Consider the following 21,644-nt stretch of genomic DNA (forward strand, 5'->3'; position numbering starts at 1 on the left):
TTGATTTTTACATCTTCTCAATGAAGAAATTTAGGAAACCCCATAACCTTAATTATTTTTACCTGTCTACCTATCACCTTTTATTTTCTCGTCAGACTGGGCCAAGAAATGTTTAATGAGTGAGCCCACAAGACTGACTATGAGTGGGCTAAACAGACCAGACCAGACCAGGAGATTTCATTTTAATGTTTCATCACCGTAACAAATTCTTCAACTCTTAATGAAAGTTCATAATATCTACCCTGATCTGGCATAAAATTTTCATATGAATTACCCATAATTTCTCACATAACAATTCTAACAGATGACCCATTTCAATCATTTCATGAAAAGTACCTACTACAGACTGCGACCCTGCCCACTCACAAACTTCACTGTTCCAGGCTCTTTTTTTTTAGCTTATAATAAAATTCATGCATTTGATTTTGTTCAATATGTATTTTCCTTTCCTGCTGAGCTCGCAGAATGTCGCCATGATGATATTCTATTTTCAAATTAGAGATTATATTGATTGTTCCAGTTTCCAACTAATTCTCCAAAGTTTAAATGACAATTAATTTGATGTGGCAGGCAAAGAAACTTGTAATTTAAATTTTCTACAAAAAACAAAAATGAAAAAATTGACATTGACACAGTAGGATGAACTGATTTTTGGGCCATTTTTTGGACCTGGACCTGCACTGACTAATGACAGATATAACAATTTTAGGTCATGACCAGACCAGACCAGACCAACCTGCAAAAACCAAAAAAAAAAAAATCCAAGACTAAAAAGTAGAATTAACAAGCTATATGAGAAATTGTTTAAAAAATGACCAAACCAACAACCTCTATCAACATTGAGCACATTGAGCAAGACCAACAGACCTGACTGTTTGAAAGCTCCAAACAAAGACCTCGATTTTGGAGCAACCGCAAAATCTGAGCAAATCCTACAAGTCTGTCCTTTATTATTTTGAAAAAAATAACCACCAAAAAAGTAACCAATATTCTTATGCACAGAACTGTAAATGCAAAACTGTAATGAGTGTAATGTAACTGATATTTTTTTTCCATTCTGATTAACATCCCTGAATTTAACACAAAATACCAGGCTCTTAGTGAATCCAAGGCCATGTTAAAAAAATTTGTATCAAGCATAATATTAGTAATTCTTACATAGGTACAAAATGAAAAACACTTACCCTGGGCAGGCTGTACCATATTTTCAAAACAACACTTGACTAGAGAAAAAAATTAAAAGAATGTTTTGAAAACTACACACACATAATTTATTCTAATCATCACAAACACAGAGCACTAAAACAGTGTCAACGCCTTGAAAACTCCTCAACTAAAGATTACACTGGTCATTGCATTAAATGTGCAGATGTTTCCTCGTTAATCATTAATCAGGAACTGAGCATTTAGAGGCAAATACGGCATACGCCACATCAATAATTACCTTTTCCACTACTGAGAACCATGCAAAACATGATTGGTCAATCGCATAAGCGCCTCCTATCACCACCACCAGCAGTCCAACACCACTACTATCATCAATCATCATTGTCAACAGCAAATTGGTTTATTATCATATCATTACATTGGCGCTCGACCATAGACCCCGACCCGTACCCAAACAATCAGCCATCCTTATCACGATGTTGGACTTGTAAAAATTTACTTCGTTGATCGTTGATCTAATCACAAGCAATAAATAAGATGAGTTCTGAGTAATTTTATCAAATTCAATCGCTAAATCATACTAAAAGAAAGAAAAAACGAAGAAAAATCCTACATGTAAGGTAATTCCATCTTTGGAAGTTTTGAAAAACACTCAGTTTGCTCAGCAGCAAATGATACTCGTATGTAATATCTACAACTACAACAAAGAACTTTGAAATTGCAATACAATGAACAGGGCTCGGATATTCTTTCCCTAAAAAACCCAAAATATGCGCTTAAATATTCCCTAAAAAATGCCAAAATATGCTCCAAAAACTAAAAATATTCCCTAACGATATGGGTATTGTTTTGCAGGGAAAATCGATTCCTATACGACTTTACTAATGTGTAATACCAAGAATTCACGAACAGAATGCAAAATACAGCGTTTTAAAATTACGAATTATTAAAGGAATGAAAAACAACTAAAATAAATGTGACGCAGCCAGCGATACCATACCATATGTCGGCAAAAATTTTTTTCGTTTTATTGTGGTTTCTGGTAGTGTTTTTCTTCCTCTTTTCAATGGTGCAAACAGATTTTCAAAATATTAAAATCTGACAAATTTGCAAAATTTCAAAGTTGCGTATTTTTTGAAATTCAAAAACCAAAATTCTGAGAAAAACGTGTTTAAAAGTTTGGGTTATTTTTGTAACATTTTTAATTTTTTTTTTTTTGATTTTCTTCATCTTTTAATGGTTTTACATCATATTTTTTTTTTTTTTTGACATTTTTTTATGAAAAGCACTTTTGTAAAACCGGGTTTTCACCACTAAAACGACGTGTTTGAGATCGGTGGGTACACCCATTCCAAAGTATAGGCTTCATAGTATATGAATCGACAAAAAATTTTTTTTTGATATTTTCTGACTTTTTCCATGAAAACGCGATTATCTCAAAAAAAAGTTTTCCGACATATGGTATGGTATCGCTGGCTGCGTCACAAATTTTAAAAAAATTAAGTAGGTACGACCGAGCTATTGCCAGTTTTACAAATTTTGTGGGAAAAAATGAAAAATAGCCAAATACTAATATGATGCCAAAATTTGAAATTGATCAAAATATTCCCTGAAAACCGCCAAAAACGTAAAATATGCTCTAAAAATGCGGAATATTCCCTAAAAAATGCCGAAATATGCTTTTATATGTTTTTATGGTGAAATATGCCAAAATATGCTCTAACGAATTAGGCTCATTTTATTTGAAATATCATGAATCGTGGAGATAATTGAAAAATTCCCTATCTTCTATGCATACAAAAAATATGCTCCAGCATAAAAATCCGAGCCCTGACAATGAATAAACACTAGAAAGAATTTTTCCCTTCAAAATACAAAGTTTTCTCTTCCAGTTGTACATTGCGTTGTGTTATTTCGAAGATTCAACGGCGAGTCTTCGCATTGGCACATACTACATGACCATATAGTCAAATTTTTTTAAACAATTGCTGGGAAATCATGAAATTTTCGCATAATGACGATTCGACTACAGTTTTAAGCGAATTCAACACCACAGATCGCACATAACATAAAACTGTCATTTCCCAAGTTTCATTTACCTACTACTCGTACTCATTATAGGATTTTTCATTATTTTCGTATGATTTAGCGATTGAATTTAATAAAATAACTTGGAACTCATCTTATTTATCGCTTAGAATGCTTATGATTGGATTAACGATCAACGATCAACAACGTAAATTTTTACCAAGTCCAAAATTTGTGATAAGGATGGCTGATTTGTTTGGGTACGGGTCGGGGTCTATGGTCGAGCTACATTGGCACTCTCACAGTGTTGCCTACTCTGTGCATCTTACACGCATCTAATTGATGGCGATGTCATTTCTCACCTAATATCAGTGCAACCACATTGGAAAAATTTGAGAAACTCACTGAAAAACGTTATCACCAGAGAGCTTAGTTACTGCCCTACATAGTACATAGTACTACATTAACACTTACATAAAACAGTTGTTTTTTCAAAAATGGCGCTATCAGTACCACCAATAAAATCACCTCTATTATGACAACATTTCCCTCTTTACATACTACATTTGAACTCAAATGCTGACTTGATTCAAAGCTAATTAAATTAACATTAAAACAATGGCTTCACATTTATTCCATTTTCCATTTTTTTGCTTAAATTACTATTTTTGTTTAAATTGATAAAAAAAAACAAAACAATTGTTTACAGTTGTAAAACGCAATATTGTACAGTTGGGTAATGGTAACGGTAAAGTAGCAGCAGCAGCAGTAGTAGTATTTGAGTCCACGGTGTCATCAACTTTATTTAGGTAGGTAGGTGAGTAAGTAGGTTGACGTACATCAGTAATAACTAATTGGTAAGTATTATTATTTACATAACAAGAACAAGACATTGGACTAAAATAATAAAAGTACCTATACAAAGAACCATCTGTGGAGGTTTGTGACAATTGTGACTACGCGAGCTCATACAAGATTATAATGCAAATAATCATCACTCATTCATTTTGATAAGACCTGATTCACAATGTAGTGGTCATTTTTTCATCAGCTAAAAATCCTAAAGTTCATCATCGCATTCAAGAAGCCAGTATGGGAGAGGGCCGAGGAGTGGGTCAAGAGCACGACCCTGCATGAATTACGTAGATCTCGAGGTTGTTCACATTCTTATTTGTCTTCTTTCATCAAGTAAAACTCAGCGTAGGAAGGAAAGAGGGGATTCATGACGAAAAATCCAGTAAACTAGGTATAATCTGATGATACCTATACTCGGTTAGAAAATGAAAATAAGTGTGATGAAACACCCTACCTAGGTTCAAAACCATAAGTATAAAACATGAAATGCGAATGTTGAAATCTGCTACCTGCAAGTCCAGATTGCAGATTTGTGAAACGGGTTCCAAATTTCAGGAACTTTCCTAAACTTGCACCGTAGCACGTATAGGAAAATTTAGGTCTTATCGAAACAAAAGCTCAAGCGTGAAACTTTGTTCAAATTACGAGTATTACACCATCATCAAACACTCCACCTTTGCTCGAATAAACAGATAAGTACAAAAAAATGACCTGAAGCGAAATTATAAAAGGACAAAAATTAGTAAGAATCAAAGAAAAAAAAAATACCTAGGTAAGTGATAATTCAAAGTAAAGATGGAGACCCAACAAAGCAAAAACAAAACGAGCTGCTATCGCTATTGAATGTGAACTTGATGCAGATCAATTTCGGTGACTTTCAATTTACAATACTCGACTGCTCTGTTTAAAATGGTTTTTTCAGTAATTCGATGAGCTATAACCAGTTTATGTATTTTAGACAAATCTTGCCGCAGGAGAAGTTGTTCGTCTTCCTATAAATTAATAAACAAACACGTTCGTCGACTTATTATTTCTGAAATTACTTATTCATATTTTTGTACTCGTAGATAAGCTGATGTACAGAGCAGTGATGGAAGGGTCAGGAACAAGGGGGGAGGGAGAGTGTCAATGAGCAGTTATTCTTCAAGTTAAGAAGAGCGAGAGCAGTAGCCAAGAGCACAGAATAGAAGTCCTCAAAAGTAACGGGAGTGTTCCCATACCACAACAAAAGTTCTTTCAGCCTAGTGAGAAAAGCACTCGCTGAGAGCAGTGATAAATTTGAAGAAGCAAGAGTGAGAGCGAGGGTGACAGTATTTTTGATATTTTTTGTATCTTTTGTTTGCTGTTTGGTTACTTCCCTATTATATTTACTGTCCTCGATTATTCACTCTGTTAAGATTGTGATTTTGAAGTAAGTAGGTATAAATGCGGTAAAAAATTTTTAATGAAAAATTAAATTTGAAGAGGAGATGGGATATGGGAGTGAGAGCAGGATAATTTGAAGAATGAAGTAAGAGCAAAAGCGCCGAAATACTTGTAGCCTACAACAAGAAAGAATAAAAGAACAAGAATGCTCCTTCAGACAAAGCTTGAAAGAGCCAATGAAGAGAGGGAACGGGAGGTTTAAGACGCAAAGAGTGGGGTGAGAGTTCTCAGTTCCATGCTCTTCCATCACAGGTATATTCTAGATCTAGGGTGCTCAGGAATATCCAGCATTTACCAATCACACGCACATCAGCCCACGTTGCCAACCTACATATACAGTGTGCGCAAAAATATCAAGCACCGGGCCACCGGCACCTCAAAAGAAAATTTTTTCAGTTTTTTTTTTAAGAATGTGGGGTTGCGACGTGGAATAGATCATGTAGATGCGTGATTGGACTGATATTATCACCAATCAATCATATGTTTACTGCTTCTACTGTGCATTGTGATTGTGACCAAAGAAAGGAAAAGCAAAATGATCTGGCCCGAGCAAAGCCAGAGTGAAAACTTCTGAAAATTTACACATAGGTGGTTCAAAACATAAAAACCCACGGTTTTTGGTAATTCTTTGATTTTCAACGTTACACAATTTCTTCCCAACTTTTTTCAAGTCACCCAATTTTCCCCAAAAATTCTCAACTTCTCGCCCAAATTCTTCTGTCGGGGGGGGGGGGGGAGGCATTCCCTGTTTGGCACGCCACTGGAGACTACCTGAACCTACATAAATTGCACGGACTCCGGTAATTAGTAAGTACTCTCGTACAAGGGAATCTCTTCAACAACCTCATTCTCACTGCCATTTGAACGAAGCCAAGTTGAATCGTTAAATGAAAATGGCTCGTACTAAGGTGATTTTTGAATTTTTGAAAATTTAAAAAAGCTGTCTAGCACTATTACGGCGACTTTTCTAATTTTTTGTAAAATTTGATTTTCACGTGTAACGACCGACCCATGCAATTTGAAAACTACGTACTAGACGTTTCTGGTCAATTTGAAGCCCTTCTGCAGAAATTTTTGGGTAGAAATAAACTTCAGCACCATTAACATGGATTGGCACGAGAATTCGCTCGTGTAAGTTTGCATCGTGATTACTGATTAGGTATACCTAAGCATGCCGAATTGCCGATATTGTATACGACGATGCTTGAAATTTTAGGTATTATGTTATGTCAACGTATAGCCTAGTAGGTAGTGCTCGTACGATTATCTATAGGTACGTATGTATATTATGTACTGGAGTGTGTAGGTGTACATACCTGAATGGTGGTAGGATACGCTTTGAGCAGAATAGATATTCTAGTTTGAATATATAGCAGTACGGCGCTGTCGAATTGCGCTCCTAATGAACTGACCGGCGCTGACAGCAATACTTGTTCGGCGTCTTCACGATCCAGCCATTCCCGCAACTGATCTATGAAATCCATTACGGTTACGGTTACGGTTACAGATTAACGCAAGATGAGAAGAAAGGTACGACGCGAGGGCGACGAGTATTAGAGTAGAGAGAAGGGAGTAAGGGAGTGGGACTAACCTTCGTTCATTTTGAAAATCCTGACGAAAGCGAAGACGCTCGAATGAACGGGATCTTGCGGATCGGCTTTGATGAGGTACTCGCCGGACGGTGGTAATTTGAGCTTTTTCAGCAACGCCAACCGCAACAGGCACGAATCCGAATTGGAAATACCGAATTTCACCTTGACCACGTCGTGGTGATTGTCGGCGTACACGAAACCGTTGTGCACCAGGAAATCGGCGTTGGACCGTTGGCCGTAGAAAATGTTTATTTGGTCGCCTTTGCCGAAACTATCGGGCGCAACGCAAACGCATCGTTCGCTGTCCACGTTGTACGTGGTCGACGGTTCCGTATCGTCGGCCTTCTGAAACACCATACCACAAACAGACGCGACGGGTTAAACAAGTTGCCCACTGCCCACTGCCAGGACAAGCGCCTTCAACGGTCAACGCTCACCTTGTTGTTGGCGTGATTACAGAAATCCCACACCGGAATGACAACGTTGACGGGAATTCGATCGGCGCAGGGGATGTAGTTTTGTCTGGTCATCACCGTCGATACTGCCCACCTACGCATAAAATCAAACAAAGCAATCGTAAAGTTTCCGCTCATTATCCGCGCCTTCCGCCTTCCGCCTTCCCATCTGCTTAGGTACGAGTAATTTTAATCCCAAATTGAACTACATACGTAAATTCCAAGAGAATGACTCGAGTGGTAGTGGTAGAAATCCGACGCCGGAAATCTTTTCCACTCCACATCAATTGTAGGCTACTAATTTCTACACCCTTCAAATACGTATGTATCAACTACACTCGAATAGGGAGGGAGGGAGGGAGGGAGCGGAGGTGACATTTGTATTTGGTGGAGAGGATTATTGATGAATTAATTTCAGCCAGAATTTGTTACGTCAAACTCCGAGTGTTTCCCTTCTCAAGCAGAATAGAATAAATTAAAATTAAATAACTGGAAAATAAAAAAAAAAGCTAAGCTAGCAATTTTGCCAAAAAAAATGACATGAAACGACTTTAATGACATAGGTAGATGGTAAACAGGACTTTTTATGGCAGTTCAGGCAGAAAAAAGCAATAGTTACGTAGGGCTTTTTTGACAGGAATTAGGGGAAACTTTTTGACATTTTTGGCAAAAAATGGAACCTTTTTAGGAAATTTTGCAAAAACAGGGCTTTATTTAGACAGCCGAGGCAAAAATTAATACATACTGTTTGGATATTCAGGCAAAAAAACTAGGAATCTCTCGACCATTTTGGAAAAAAATTAAGGACTTTTTGATAATTTTAGCGTACTCGCGACTTTTTTCGCATTTCTGACAAAAAACAGATTTTTTTGCACAGGAAAAAAATTACGAAAAAACAAAAAAATTCAATTGAAATTCGATAAGATTCGATCAAGACTTGGACAATTTTAGAAAAAAGTAATACCCACATTTTTGTATTTTTTTTCTTTCTCCAAAAAAGTGAAAATATTATCATGTTTTTAGTCAACTTTTGGCAAAACAGCGAGACTTTTGATTCAACTTTTGTGGAAAAAAGTCAAAATTTTAGGGATTTTCTGTAGAGAAAAAAAAATTTAGTAAGTAAAAAAAAGAAATTTTAAGAAAATTTCGACAAATATAGATACGTTTTGCTACGTTTGGCTGAACTGAAGACTATGACGATTTTAGCCAAATGCAAAGGTTTGTTTAGAAATTTAAACAGCTGTTTAGCACTATTCGTAAAAAGTGAGAATATTTTCAATTTTTTGTCCATAGTAAAAAAAGTGATACTTTTCCACAATTTTTCATTAAAAAAACGGGACTCTCAGACAAGTTTCAGCAGAAGTGAAAATTATCGCCATTTTTTTACCAAAAAAAGACAATTTTCAGCAATTTTTGGCAAGAAACGAGAATTTTGGCAAAATTGACAAAAAGCGAGACTTGTAATTTTCGGAAAAAAGCAATTCCTGGATAATATCATATCGCTGAAAAGGCGGTATAGTAAGTTGGAAAAGAATAAAATAGACGGGTATTATTTCGCAAATTATTCAGTTGTTGATACTACATTTCAACATTTGTTCTTTTGTTCTTCAAGAAGTAGGGCCAAAGTTCAGAAGAATCAAATTTTTGAAAATTCTCAAAAAAATTAACTTTGATCAAAATTTTGAAAAAGTAACCATAAGTTGTTTTTGAAAACTTAAGTAAGTTGGTAACTTGGTAGGGGCTCTGCTTTTGTTAGTAAGTTTTAATGATTTCGATAATCTACTTTTTACCCGTTATTATGCCATTTTAATTTCTAAACGCATTTTAACGATATTTTTTGTAGTCGTAAGTAACTTTATTTGCGATACGCTAAATATTAATTTTTGATTATTTTCATTTTTAACGACATAATGTATTTTTTTTTACAAGTTTTTAATACGTAACATTTTGAAACATTTTCACGATGTTTTGTGCCTTTTTTCAACTGAATTTCACTAAATTTTACCATAAAATAGCATGTACCTATGTTTTTTTTTTCATTTTTTTTTTTATTTCTGATAATTTGAAAAAATTACTTTTATGTACATATTTTTCAACATGGTATTATTATATGTACAATGACGTTTTATGCATTTTCGAGAATTTGAAAAAGTTTCAATTTACTAATATTTTATCCGTAAATTCGCGATTCTACGATTTTATAACGATTTTATATTTTACTTATTTTTTTACCAAAGGAAGGAGAAAACATGACTCGTAATTTTGATAGACTGGCGCTTGTTTATATAGTACTACAGTAGAAAAGAAATACGAGATAGTACATTACATACATGTACCATCGTACTATCCTATGTTTAGAGAGCTACTAATGAAATAGATACACTAACAAAACTTGTAGAAAACAGGTATGCGATCTGCGGTGTAGATTCGACGCACGAAAGTACATACTTAGTATTTAATTTTCAACACTGATATAAAAGCAAGTACGAAACAAAAAAAAGACAAAAAAACAAAAAAAAAAATTGTGCCGAAACCCGGGATCGAACCAGGGACCTTTAGATCTTCAGTCTAACGCTCTCCCAACTGAGCTATTTCGGCCGGGAATGACACTGCTCGTTATTTCAACATTCAAGTACTTAGCTCACCTACGGATACGTCACATCGTTGAGACATTGTCCTTCCTTTATTCGCCTTCCGCCTGGCGCCTGGTCGTGATAATTGAAAATTCGATTTTAATCGCGAATCTCGAATCACTTCATTTTGCGATTCCAATCGCACATTTTTTTAATAACCAACGAAAGCGCGATCTCGAATCGCGAATCATTTGAAAATACGACTCTATGCGGTATTTCACATGGCAAAAACTAAAAAACCAAATGTCAAGTGGCACAGTTCGTTGAATGCTGAATCTGGTCGACCTTTTGGGCCTAGTTTTGTTTGAAAGAACGAAAAAAGGCCGATTCGAGTACATATTTAAACCTGCTAGAAATACCCTCCGATGAATTTCAATCGCTAACAATGTTACATTTTTAAGGAAGCGTTATAAGAATGGGGAAAAAGAAAAGATTCGACTGTACCTGTATTGTTCGAAGGTGAAAACATCTCTCAAAATGTTGCTCGCTTCGTCCGTATTTTTCTGTAAGAAAAACAACACGCGATAGAAAATTCCTATAAATATCAAATTTACATACGCGATATATCATGAAAGAATGTAGTGTCGTATTTTATTTTTCGTTTTCAAATTCAAGACCGAGAATAGCTTAGCTTCATCGTGAAATCTGCGTCTATTTACGTCAGTACGAATTATACATATTATATAGCTACACATGAATTCGATCGAAGCCTCGCAGAATCATTAGGTAGGTAATAGGTATACCTAATGGCTAATACCTAAGTACGGTATCCAGTATCCACCTTACATTATAAGTATTACATATGTATGTACATAGCCGTCGTCGTAAGAATGAGAAAAGACTGGATTAACAACTCGTATCTAGATCATTGGAATTCATTCGCATAACAATCAAGTTTGTCTTCACATTCGATCAGACACTCTGATTTACGATTTCTAATACCCGAACACAACAACACGCTTACGAAACCCAAATCTGACACTGATTGAACGGATTTTCGAGTTTTTAAAATTTTGCGATTCCAATTCGGTATCGTAATTGATAGAAAATTAATAGGTAATAATAATCATTATTACAGGTACGAGTAGGCATTTGAATTTGAAAAGAGAAAAGCGAGCGGAGCGTAACATCGTTCAACTCGAAAAATGACTTACATGCGATAATGAGATAATGTACCACTCGTAATGCGTGGACGGTGGACATGACACAAAAACTTTGAACAAGTTACAAACCTGAAATATGCTCCAAAAGTACGCGTATTGTCTGGTTATATTTTTGAACATTTTCAACGAATATTCTGAAAAATACGAATAGGTCGTTCGCGATGAAATCGAGCTTTAAAAACGAACGAAGAAATTCGATCTCGCGCTAAAAGTACACGAATCAACGAGTAGATATCATTACTATTACCTAAAGCCGGAGAACCTTTGAGTTGGTTTAAATCGTCGAGCGAAAAGTAAACGCACGTCGTGTACGAGTTTGGTAATGCGTTGAAATACGGCAGCCAAAATGAGGGCTCGCTAGACTTGAACCTTTCCACCAAAATGAAAATAGCCAGAGCAACGTTGGGCAATTGTTGCAGTACGACGTCTTCGTTGTATAAGGTTTCTGCAAAAATCGCAGTTGTTCGTTAACACCAATAAATAAGTATTCGACGTAGGTATACAGTGAGATAATAAAGATGACTACGAATCCCGTAATCACGATTCAAAGTACGAGTAAGCGTATTTGAAATATGAGAGGCAAAATCAAGCTCCGTTCGTCGAATAATTTGTACAAATTTAGGTGTTTTCAAAACACAACCGCACCAACTGGGTTGAAAATGCAGTTCGATATGATAACGGGCCATTCCGTTATCCGTTCAGGCGTTCACTCTTACTCGTAATACATTTATAAAGTTGATTACCCATTGGCGATCCTTTAATACTGTCTACGGTTATCATCAGCTTCTTAGGTACGGACACGACAACGTTACCCTCGGCAATGTCGCTGGTCGCTTGCAGTCCGAAATCGTAACCGTCGAATTCCGCTATTTCTACGTTGTTCATTTCAACCGCGTTTTCTTTGGCCCAGTTTTCCAATTCACGAATCGTTTCGGAGGTTCGATTCGGTAACGGCACTTTCAATTCTAAGCCCGGTACAGAGAACGAGTGGTATTAGGTGTAACCTATACTCGGAATAATTCTACGCGTGTCGCGTTCAGACATAAAGCTTTACGAACCAGATTCCAGCGATAATAACTGAGTTACGATATCGTTTATATGCTTATGATTATCCCATAATGCGGACACGGTTATCTTCTGAGGAAAAGAACTAGCATCTGAAATGAAAATTTCACAACCTAAGCTAAAAGCGAAAGTACATAGATACAGGTAGTATATAATGGAGTGCGATGTCCGCGATAGTTCGCAATTCGCCTTACGCATAAATAACGAGCTTATTAGATTGCTGCGTTTGATGTGTTTCTGTCTGGGTAGTTTGATCTGCATTTTGGCTTCCTTCGAAGCGTTTTCGTGATTCGATTTCGACTTCTTACCCCGACGGCTCATTTTCACCATCAAATGAAACGAAGCAGCTGCAGCGTACTATTCATTCACCAACCAACTTGTTCTATTTTCAGAATCGCGTCGCGTACCGGCGGCGTTGTTCTTATTTTACATGACACTAAAACATGTACATTCGAATACCTTCAGTTTCGATCATTTTTTTCTTTATAAAGAAAAACAAAAGGAATCAATCGAGGCTCGTCTGAAACCATATCGTATCTACCTACCATTCATTAGACGAGAAAATCCAGCAAAAGAAAAAACCATACCAGGAATTTGGCAGCATTTCAAATGATACTTATAAGGCTAGTTGATGAGATGAGTAAGTGATTAGGTATCACCACAGGCACAGACACGACTGCACCACCGACTTATATTACGATCAAATACGAGCACGATTAACGACAAATGATCGTAAAACTTTTAAACGAAACGATTACAGTTACCTAGTTAAATTAAATTAGATAAATGAATCTCAACGTTACGAATAATTACGAAAAATTCATTGTATCTGTGATCAAGCGAGTTCTCAACTCCGTCTCCCGTCTCCGTCGCCTTTCTGTCTGTTATCACATCGTTTCGTTTCTTATCACTAACGTCAACAAAATTCGATCATTCCGTTTATCCGTTCGAACTATGTTCGAACTTCGATTCCATTCAAAACATTCGCGCATTCGAATTTTAATACTTTAAAACGCGGAGTGCTGAAAAAAGTATTATTATTAATTAAGTATTAAATGCTGGAACGTAATTCGGTGTTCCTTGCGCTGTTTGATTTATTACTTGGGTAAAACTAACTCGACCAAATTCTGGAATTCGAGTACCTACCTACCGACGTCAACGTCGTCGTGTTCGCTATTAGCAGACGTGGTGAGCTGTCTGTGTTTCAGACGTTTCAGTTTTCCTTTTCGCCTCTCTTTTCATATTTCAACAGTCTTATGCCAGAATTTCGATACACGAGTGTAAGCCGAGTACAGTAAGAACATCTTCAGTGGATAGAATTTTTCGAAACATCCGCTGTGTGATGCGTGATGCTGGTATGACGATGAGGTAGTTGTTAATTACGTTAGTATAATTATATTTACCTGTTACAGTGCCAGTAATCGCAATTTTTCACGTTTCTTTCGCTTCAGTAGACCGCCTTGGGATGTGAAATGAAATATTTACAATCGTTGCGCCGTCATTTCTGAAATTAGTCGTCGATGAATACGCGCGTACAGCACTGCTGATATTGTACATCTTCGAGACGATTTTCAGGAATTTTTGAAATTGAAACGCGTAATCGGAAATAAAACTTTATTTACGACTGACGTATGTACTGTACTTATTTATCGATGTAGCATGTAGCTCCTAACGACGCTCATCTTCTAGTTGTTGAAATCGACAAATTGTTTGTGTACAGAGTACAGACTTCAAATACATATCTACAGAGACAGAGTAGACAGAGATACGTAGTAGAATGGGCCAAGTTGAGAGTTTCAGCTCGTTTCCCGACGCCGTGGACTCGTTTCAAGACACAATAATTCGTCAAGCTAAAAGTCTTTCCGAGATATCTTCACTCACTTACGATCAGTTCAACGAACATTTGAAAGAACTCAATGCGCTGTAAGTACAGAGAGTAGTTTGCCTTTCGCTTCGTTTAGTCCGAGGTGTTGATGAAAACTATTTCCCCACCCATATCGTTAATTATGCGAATACCCGAATGTATATATATATTTTTAGATCCCTACGATGCATGGATTCGGATGGTAAACAGTTACTATTCGCCGTCAAGATGGGATCAGATTCGTCTGTTTTGTGGAAAGCTACGGTGCGAATCGCGTGCGTCAAGTACGACCCTAAAAGTAAAGAAACGCAATGCTGTAGACTGCTCAATCTTGGCGAGTTTTTGAAAGTAAGTTACTCGTATACAACGTACACGTCCATCCCTGAAATCGTTTACTCGCTAACTTAACTCGCCTCTCGAATCGATTGCCGACAGATTTTCAAAACAATCAAAAACGAAGTCGTGACCGCGCAGCAAATTGACGTTACCAATGTACGCGCGGATTGCTTGATGCAAAGGGTTACCTCCGTTGTTACGAATAATAATGAAAACTCGTACGAACCATCCACCGAATGCTGCATTTGCTTGGAACGCAAACAAGAAATCACTTTACCTTGCGCTCACAGTTACTGCCAACCGTGCATTAATATGTGGTAAATACTAAATAATTTATCTACGCGTTATTTTCAAAACACTCGGCACTCTTGCGATAAAAAAAAAATACTTATTCCATTTTCAGGAATGTTAATAACAACACGTGTCCCGTTTGCCGCGAGGTACTTACCAACAGTAACGAAGAATGGATATTGTTCGACGCGCCTAATTCGGCCGAAATTAACGAACATATCGCGCATTCTTTGATAAATATTGTCGCAGATTCCGCCGATTGAGTAGAACAACGAAATGCAGATCTTACATTGAACCGTTAAAATCGTTCCTCCGGTATCTTTACGACAACACGCCTATTATTCATATTATGTAATTTGTAATTTGTGTTCCAAAAGCAGATTTCGGTACTTGGAGTACGTTCTAATTTGAAATTTTCAATTTCATTCGCGACTCGCTGCTGCGCGTTTCTACGTGTACAATGTACATTACATACGTATTATTGCGTTGTACACTTTTTTCTGTACTTCTTTGCATCCTTCTAAAGAATTGTCGAGTAAGTTCTCAATGCGAATAAATTTTGAAAATTCAACTCGAAATTATCGAACGAAAAGGGAACGTCACCTTTGTGGCGATTCCCAGCGCGGAAGATTTACGGGGAAAAGTGATCGAGCCACTCTTTCGTCAGCGAGGGATTTTCTCTAATGGGAAATCTCTTTTGAACAAGTTACTGAAGTTTCTTAAATACATATATAAGTAATAATTGTAAAATTTTGTTACCGTAACAACAAATAAATACACGTTTATTGTTGAGAATGAGTTTCTTCGCCTTTCGGTGCAATGCCACTTCTATCGCAGTTTCGAATACCTATTTATGTAGATTACTCTCTTTTGCTAACATCGAATTCGTCGTAATGCCCCGTATATGTGATGAGATGAAGGTAACGGAATACATAATATAACACGCGATGATGGCAACATTGACGAATGACGAACCTTTCATCACGTACAATTGCATCGAATTGAATGCAAACTTCGTACGTTTGAAAGAATACTCGTAGCTCGTACCATTTTTCGAATATTCGTCTTAAACCTACGCAAGTACATACGCGTACTATATACTTGGAATACTCAAAAGAAACGTAAAACCGGAGGAAAAATAAGTTTCATCACAGGCTATCTCTTACAAAACACTCGTGTATACATAATGTGCAAACGAAAAACAAAATAAAAAAATCTTCTAGCGATCATTACGAAAGGAAAGAAGCACCGCGACTTAATAAACTTAGAACGAAATAAAAAAATGAAATGAAAAAAAAAACATGAAAAAACACTCGAAAAGTACCGTGGTATCAATTGCAACGACTTCGGTTTGGGATAATTATAACAAAAAACAGTCTTCTAGAGGTACAAAAAGATTGAGGAAAACGACGAACAGTTGATTTGTTTGCCTCTTTACAACGTATAAAGGTAACGATTCTTCGTAGTCTTCTTTTCGACAGATTCGTGAGATTCGTAATGTAATTTTAGGTCTTTCGTATAATTCAAACAATCTTTTAATTTTCTCCTACAGATGAAAAGAAAGAAAAAAAATGCGGGTTAAACATCGACTAAATGCTATTTACGTGCGAATGACGTGTCGTTAGAAATTTCACGCGTAATAGGACTTGTTACTTACCCGATTTGCATAATATTTTTCTTTTTTTTGATATTCGACGTCCACACTGAAATTTTGTCGCATCTTGCCCGAACGTTCAATATAGCGCCGCAAATTTCGTCTTCATTTTCATGAAAGCGTTCTCCTATCATTAGCATTATCTAAAAGACAATTTCTCTTTTTAACTATCAAATTACCGACACGTATTTCAAACGGACAAACTTATCAAATATGTAAATTATGTACGTTGTATAATAATGTCTGTGTACATGTACGCAATATTTGCGTAGGCTACACATATCTAGGACGGTCGTGTAAAAATTCTCATTCGGCCATTTCGTACGATAGGTAAGACTTTTATTTTCCATTTCAAGTCACAATATGCGGTTCGCGTAGTCCATCTACTACATTAAGCTGTGCACATGCACAGCACAGCACACCAGAAAGGCCGTTTACGAAACGAAAAGGGCACTGCTCTATGATACTTACAACGTCGAGCCACATTTCGTTTAAATCGCCTGCACGCGGTCTATCTAATTTGATAATCCATCGACCGCCTTTTTCGTTCATTTTGTCCTCCCACATTGGTCGAATACCTTTCTTGAAAATGGAATAATCAGAACCGGGGATCACGTCGGTAGCGAGTTTTATATGATCATAAAGGCTGGCAAAATATGATCAATCGCATTAGAGGAACAATTATAAATGGCGAAATAAAATTTACCATGTTTTCGTAGTCACGCATTTCCTTCCTTCGATTAACCAGACTTGAAACGATGTCAGGAAATCGTGAGCCAGAGCAGAATTTTTTTTATCGGTGTAACACTAACAAATCAAAAACTCGATTAACACGGTTCATCATCGATGCCTCGCAATATACCTTTACCTAGTCTTCGTCAACTAATGCTCCAAAAAACCCGATAATTTTCCACAAATTGGGGACTTGTAGCCTTGTACGCGAAAATTATTCGATAATTTCGACAATTTGTAACCGCACATTTCTCACGTTACTAGAAAACTATAGCGATTAATTAAATTTTGCAAACCTGATGAAATTGTGATGTTTTCATCGTAAATTCGGCGAAATGAAATACAGACGATTTTCGAATAGCGTAGTCGCATCTTCAATTAGATTCTCGGCCAATTTTTGAAAAAAATTTCGCTGTTGGCTCGACCGACCGGATTATTTTCTTACACGTTTGCGCTAAATTTTTTCGCTGAAAACTGTTGTTAAATTTGACTTGACGCGGGTGCTTCTACAATGCGTGAGTAACTTCGTTCATTGTTATTTCTGTGGCTTCGTTAGCTTGAAATGAGAAAAAAATAAAAGAAACGCATTAATACGTACGCATTTTACAAACGGGAAGCATGCGGAAAATAAACTTTAACGCTGCAATTAAACTTTCCAAGCAATTTACGAGGTGTTGGTGTTACAAATTTCAATTTCCAAATTATTGTTAGTGTTACACCGCTGAGCCGAAATGTAAATTTTAAAAAAATACAAAAAGTATCGTATGTAATATTTTTTGTTCTACTTTTGCCTGTAGTTTGGTTTTTCTTTACTGACAGGAAATGAGCACGTGAGTTGGCAAACACGAAATTCAATCGATAAGTAAATGAATGAAAATTATTAAATAAAAATAAATTAACTGGCAGGTAAATAAAAAAATGAAAAAACAACAAATAAAGACAAAAAAAATAATGGCGTCATACCACCAAAAATCTTCGACCGTGCTAAAACAAGTCACTTCTTTCTGATTCTCTTCCCAAGATTTTCCTTTATTATTTTCATAATACCAAAAAGACCAAGTATGTTCCAAAGGATGTTTAAACAACAAATCGGGGGAAATTTCTGTTGAAATTTCACCTGCCTGTTTAATAAATTCTTGCGCCTAAACAATACACACAATGAAAATCTTAATTAACAAAATTTAATGGTTTTCATGTAGCTTACAAGAGTTTAAAATTATATGAAAAGGAAAAATCTTTTCAACATGCGTGCTTAAATTTAAATTTCGAGACAACTACCGTATTTTATAATTAGGTAGGTAGGTATCTTTTTTTTCTGAATACTCGTCGTTCCGTTTTTACCTCGTATTATATGTAATGTACTGCGGGTAATGTTTGTTCTCGAATTTTCTTCAGAATAGATAATACATACAATCGTTACACAAATACGCTACGGCTACAGGTATAAACAATTATAATAAATAGACAAAAATTACGTTCGTCGCATTCACGTTCGTAATCACGATTTGAAGTTCGTAACGACATTAATTACGACTATCCTAATAACCACAATGCTTAAAATAAATTAGGTACACACAGGTCGAACCCTCAACCATCCCATCGCCTCAAAATGCAAGGGTGAATTGATACGAGTAGAAGAATTTCGCAAATTTCGATCGTGCAAAATATGAAAGAGAAATCGGAATAAAATCAAGTCGGTCAACAAACTGTCAATTATTTACTTTGCAAATCGGCCGATTAATTAGTTACTAATGAAACAGGCCGGCGTCAAAATAGAAAACGGAAAGTACATACGCGAGAATAATTACTCTCTACCAGAACGAACCGAGACTAGAAAATTGAATTAAATGCTCGAATGTGACACGGAGAGAGAGAATCTGAATAAAAAGAGCAAGAAATTTTGAACAGACGTACTATGGAATCTGATATCGATGGCGCCTTCGCCACTAGTCATTTTTGTTTCAGAATTAGCAAGATTTGGCATGATTTTAATAATCGAATACTACGTACGAAATACACCGTAAAATAAAAATTGATGACGAGAGCAAACGTGAAATGAACGGAATAAAAAAGTGATGGCGACGATCGCTAATCAGTAGCGACGAGGCGAATAAGACCTAGATCGTGATCGATCGTAGTGTCGAGATCTATATCGACTACTACGATACGGCGATGGAGAACGTCGGTGACCACGATATCCGTAATCATCGTCGTAATGATTTCTTCTTCTTCCCCACTTACGGTCATCGCGAGTGTACGTGGGATTGCCCATGTATATTCCCGGCGTTGGCGTATGTGCGCGCTGCGTTATAGAAAAATCAACGCGAATACGGCGTCCGTCGATTTCCATACCGCTGCACTGTTCTTTGGCCATTTTAGCATCGTCTTCGTTTTCGTAATAAACGAAACAGAATCCGCGAGATCGACCAGTTTTCGCATCGAAGATCACTTGTACGCTTTCTAACGTGCCGTATTTGGCGAATATTTCGCGTATTTGTCGTTCGGTTGTGTAAATGCTCAAACCGAACACTCCGAGGCACCTATTAGGTTTCGGATGCTCTCCGTTACTGACCCGCCTTTTTCGTCCTCCGTAGGCTGGGCTACGAGAACGACTCGCTCGGCGGGAATACGATCGTGATCTCGACCTGGAGTACCGCGATCGACGATACGACCGACGGGAACGAGATCTAGACCTGGACCTCGATCTCGATTTATATTTATCATTACGGTAAGATCCTTTAGGAGATCGTGAACGGCTACGACTTACCGAGTCTCTAGGAGAATCGCTGTAACTTCGAGAATGCGTTTCTCTCTCACCATTTTCACTGCGGGAGGCCGAATCGCTGCGAGACGAACTTTCTGGATCACTCATTGTAACAATCGTGACGGTACGGCGGTTTTTTTTTCAAACCAACAATACTCCAAACGTGATTCGATGCGTGTTGATCACTAGAACAGACACAAAAAGTTCATTAGCAGCCGGGTAAACAGTACGGCCTACAGGATATCACGACGTTAAGCACTCACCCGCATTCAATTCTTTCAACTCGATTCAGACTTGTATATGGAATCTAAAACGAACATGGGCCAGGGCACATGGAAAATGATTAACGAGAACTAATTAAAAATTTTAAATCTATCTGAATTTAATTTAAAACATTACAACAGACGCCGCATACAAATTGCGAAGAAAGCGCAAGATGGTGGTTGATGTTGTTGTTGATGGTTCCTGGGCACAGATCAAAACTTAAGGATTCTCAAATTTCCTTTCAAATCACATCACGGATCACGGATTCACAGGTCACGTCATCTTCAAGTTCCGGCCCCCGGGTCCGGGCAACTATTCCCATTCCCTACGAGATGATCCATGACTCCGTGACCTTTCCTTCCGTTTCTGTTTCCACAAAAAATCGTTTTCGTTTCTCTTCTTGTAGTTCGGTTCGGTTCCGGTAGGCCCGAGTCCGTTCAATTTTTATTGCAAAAATTGAAATTTTTGGTAAAAATAAATGGTACACAATTTTATCAATATTCTGCAAAAATTGAACTTTTTTTTTGCCATTTACAATTGACATTTGACAACTCTCTCTTTTTTGCTTTTGCATACAATAGCTGTTTTCTTTTCGCATGCTCCGAGTAGCTCCGAGTTGCTCCGAGCAAAATAGAGCGTTCTTTTCGCAAAATAATCAAGCTTCCTTTATAGTGGCCGTGGAATTTTTCTACAGAAAAGTCAAATGTGTACATTCAAATGGAAGCATTTATACTGGCTGTGGAATTTTATCATCGATTCTATGGAAAAGTCAAAATTTTTTAACTTTTCCATAGAAAAGTGATGAATGAGATGAAGATTGAAAACTTTTTATTAAAGTGAATAATCATCAGAATTTATAAGAAATGTTATTATTTTACAAGTTTAGAGGTTCAAAAGTGCTTAAAATTGAGTTTGAAAAAATTCCACGATTTTCTGTAGAAATTTTCTATTGCCAGCTTATCGCCACTATAAAGGAAGCTTCACTTCCTTTTTACTCTGTGCTGGCGTTCTTTTCGTTGCTCCGAGTAAAAAGAACCGGTTATTTTTGCTCGTTCTGAAAAGTAGTAGTAAAAGGAGTAAAGTAGCAACGGAACGTTTTGTTTTGATTCAAATTAAAATGGCGGGTATTTTGAAATTATAGTGGTTTTATGTGAAAAATGTACAAATAAATTTGGAAAAATGGACATTTGAATAGAAAATGATTTTGAAAAGGACATTTGTGATGACAAGTTATTTTTATTTCACTAAATAAAGTTCAAATGTGCTGTTTTGTGTACAATATTATCGTTTTCAAATGTTTGAATAATAATTTTTTGTATTAAAATTAGTCTTTCCTTGGATTTTATAATTTATTTT

At 36.7% G+C, this 21,644-nt stretch overlaps 3 protein-coding genes and 1 non-coding gene across 7 annotated transcripts; 1 reads left to right on the forward strand and 3 right to left on the reverse strand.

The window, feature by feature from the left end:
• Positions 1–3,799: 3,799 nt before the first annotated feature.
• On the reverse strand, positions 3,800–13,213 carry Setd3 (SET domain containing 3). Its single transcript, XM_065353740.1, has 11 exons — positions 12,929–13,213; positions 12,578–12,819; positions 12,377–12,475; positions 12,062–12,283; positions 11,566–11,763; positions 11,388–11,452; positions 10,600–10,658; positions 7,505–7,616; positions 7,067–7,412; positions 6,792–6,946; positions 3,800–5,042 (listed from the first exon to the last, which is right to left on the reverse strand). The coding sequence occupies exons 2-11, from the start codon at positions 12,711–12,713 to the stop codon at positions 4,887–4,889; spliced, it is 1,548 nt and encodes a 515-aa protein (XP_065209812.1). The 5' UTR covers positions 12,714–12,819; positions 12,929–13,213; the 3' UTR covers positions 3,800–4,886.
• TRNAF-GAA (transfer RNA phenylalanine (anticodon GAA)) lies at positions 10,048–10,120 on the reverse strand. Its single transcript has one exon. It is a non-coding gene; the product is annotated as a tRNA-Phe (tRNA).
• A 122-nt stretch (positions 13,214–13,335) lies between the features above and the next one.
• LOC135838154 (RING finger protein 141-like) lies at positions 13,336–15,669 on the forward strand. Of its 3 annotated transcripts, none has more exons than XM_065353752.1 (6): positions 13,336–13,766; positions 13,835–14,012; positions 14,104–14,306; positions 14,424–14,595; positions 14,683–14,900; positions 14,987–15,669. In XM_065353752.1, exons 3-6 carry the CDS (start codon positions 14,161–14,163, stop codon positions 15,135–15,137), a joined length of 687 nt encoding a protein of 228 aa, XP_065209824.1. In that variant the 5' UTR covers positions 13,336–13,766; positions 13,835–14,012; positions 14,104–14,160; the 3' UTR covers positions 15,138–15,669. The 3 variants fall into 3 exon arrangements, with proteins under 3 accessions (XP_065209824.1, XP_065209823.1, XP_065209825.1); XM_065353751.1 differs by having other exon boundaries at positions 13,336–13,751; XM_065353753.1 differs by having other exon boundaries at positions 13,336–13,751; positions 13,838–14,012.
• A 329-nt stretch (positions 15,670–15,998) lies between these two features.
• On the reverse strand, positions 15,999–20,495 carry LOC135838152 (transformer-2 protein homolog alpha-like). 2 transcript variants are annotated; one of them, XM_065353750.1, is made up of 6 exons: positions 20,288–20,494; positions 20,028–20,209; positions 18,224–18,402; positions 17,000–17,174; positions 16,532–16,671; positions 15,999–16,420 (listed from the first exon to the last, which is right to left on the reverse strand). In XM_065353750.1, exons 2-6 carry the CDS (start codon positions 20,130–20,132, stop codon positions 16,309–16,311), a joined length of 711 nt encoding a protein of 236 aa, XP_065209822.1. In that variant the 5' UTR covers positions 20,133–20,209; positions 20,288–20,494; the 3' UTR covers positions 15,999–16,308. The 2 variants fall into 2 exon arrangements, with proteins under 2 accessions (XP_065209822.1, XP_065209821.1); XM_065353749.1 differs by lacking the exons at positions 15,999–16,420; positions 16,532–16,671; positions 17,000–17,174; positions 18,224–18,402 and having other exon boundaries at positions 18,426–20,209; positions 20,288–20,495.
• Between the last annotated feature and the right edge of the window lie 1,149 nt (positions 20,496–21,644).

The sequence above is a fragment of the Planococcus citri genome, chromosome 2 (genome assembly GCF_950023065.1).
Source record: "Planococcus citri chromosome 2, ihPlaCitr1.1, whole genome shotgun sequence".
NCBI lineage: Eukaryota > Metazoa > Arthropoda > Insecta > Hemiptera > Pseudococcidae > Planococcus > Planococcus citri.

Coding starts and splice junctions, on each gene's coding strand:
- LOC135838154 (XM_065353752.1), top strand. CDS start 14,161: ATGGGCCAAGTTGAGAGTTTCAGCTCGTTTCCCGACGCCGTGGACTCG. Junction 14,596..14,682: donor ATCTTGGCGAGTTTTTGAAA/GTAAGTTACTCG, acceptor GATTGCCGACAG/ATTTTCAAAACAATCAAAAA. Junction 14,901..14,986: donor CAACCGTGCATTAATATGTG/GTAAATACTAAA, acceptor TTCCATTTTCAG/GAATGTTAATAACAACACGT.
- LOC135838152 (XM_065353749.1), bottom strand. CDS start 20,132: ATGAGTGATCCAGAAAGTTCGTCTCGCAGCGATTCGGCCTCCCGCAGT.
- Setd3 (XM_065353740.1), bottom strand. CDS start 12,713: ATGGTGAAAATGAGCCGTCGGGGTAAGAAGTCGAAATCGAATCACGAA. Junction 11,764..12,061: donor TATTAAAGGATCGCCAATGG/GTAATCAACTTT, acceptor CGATTTTTGCAG/AAACCTTATACAACGAAGAC. Junction 5,043..6,791: donor CGTATCCTACCACCATTCAG/GTATGTACACCT, acceptor ATTAATTTATAG/GAAGACGAACAACTTCTCCT.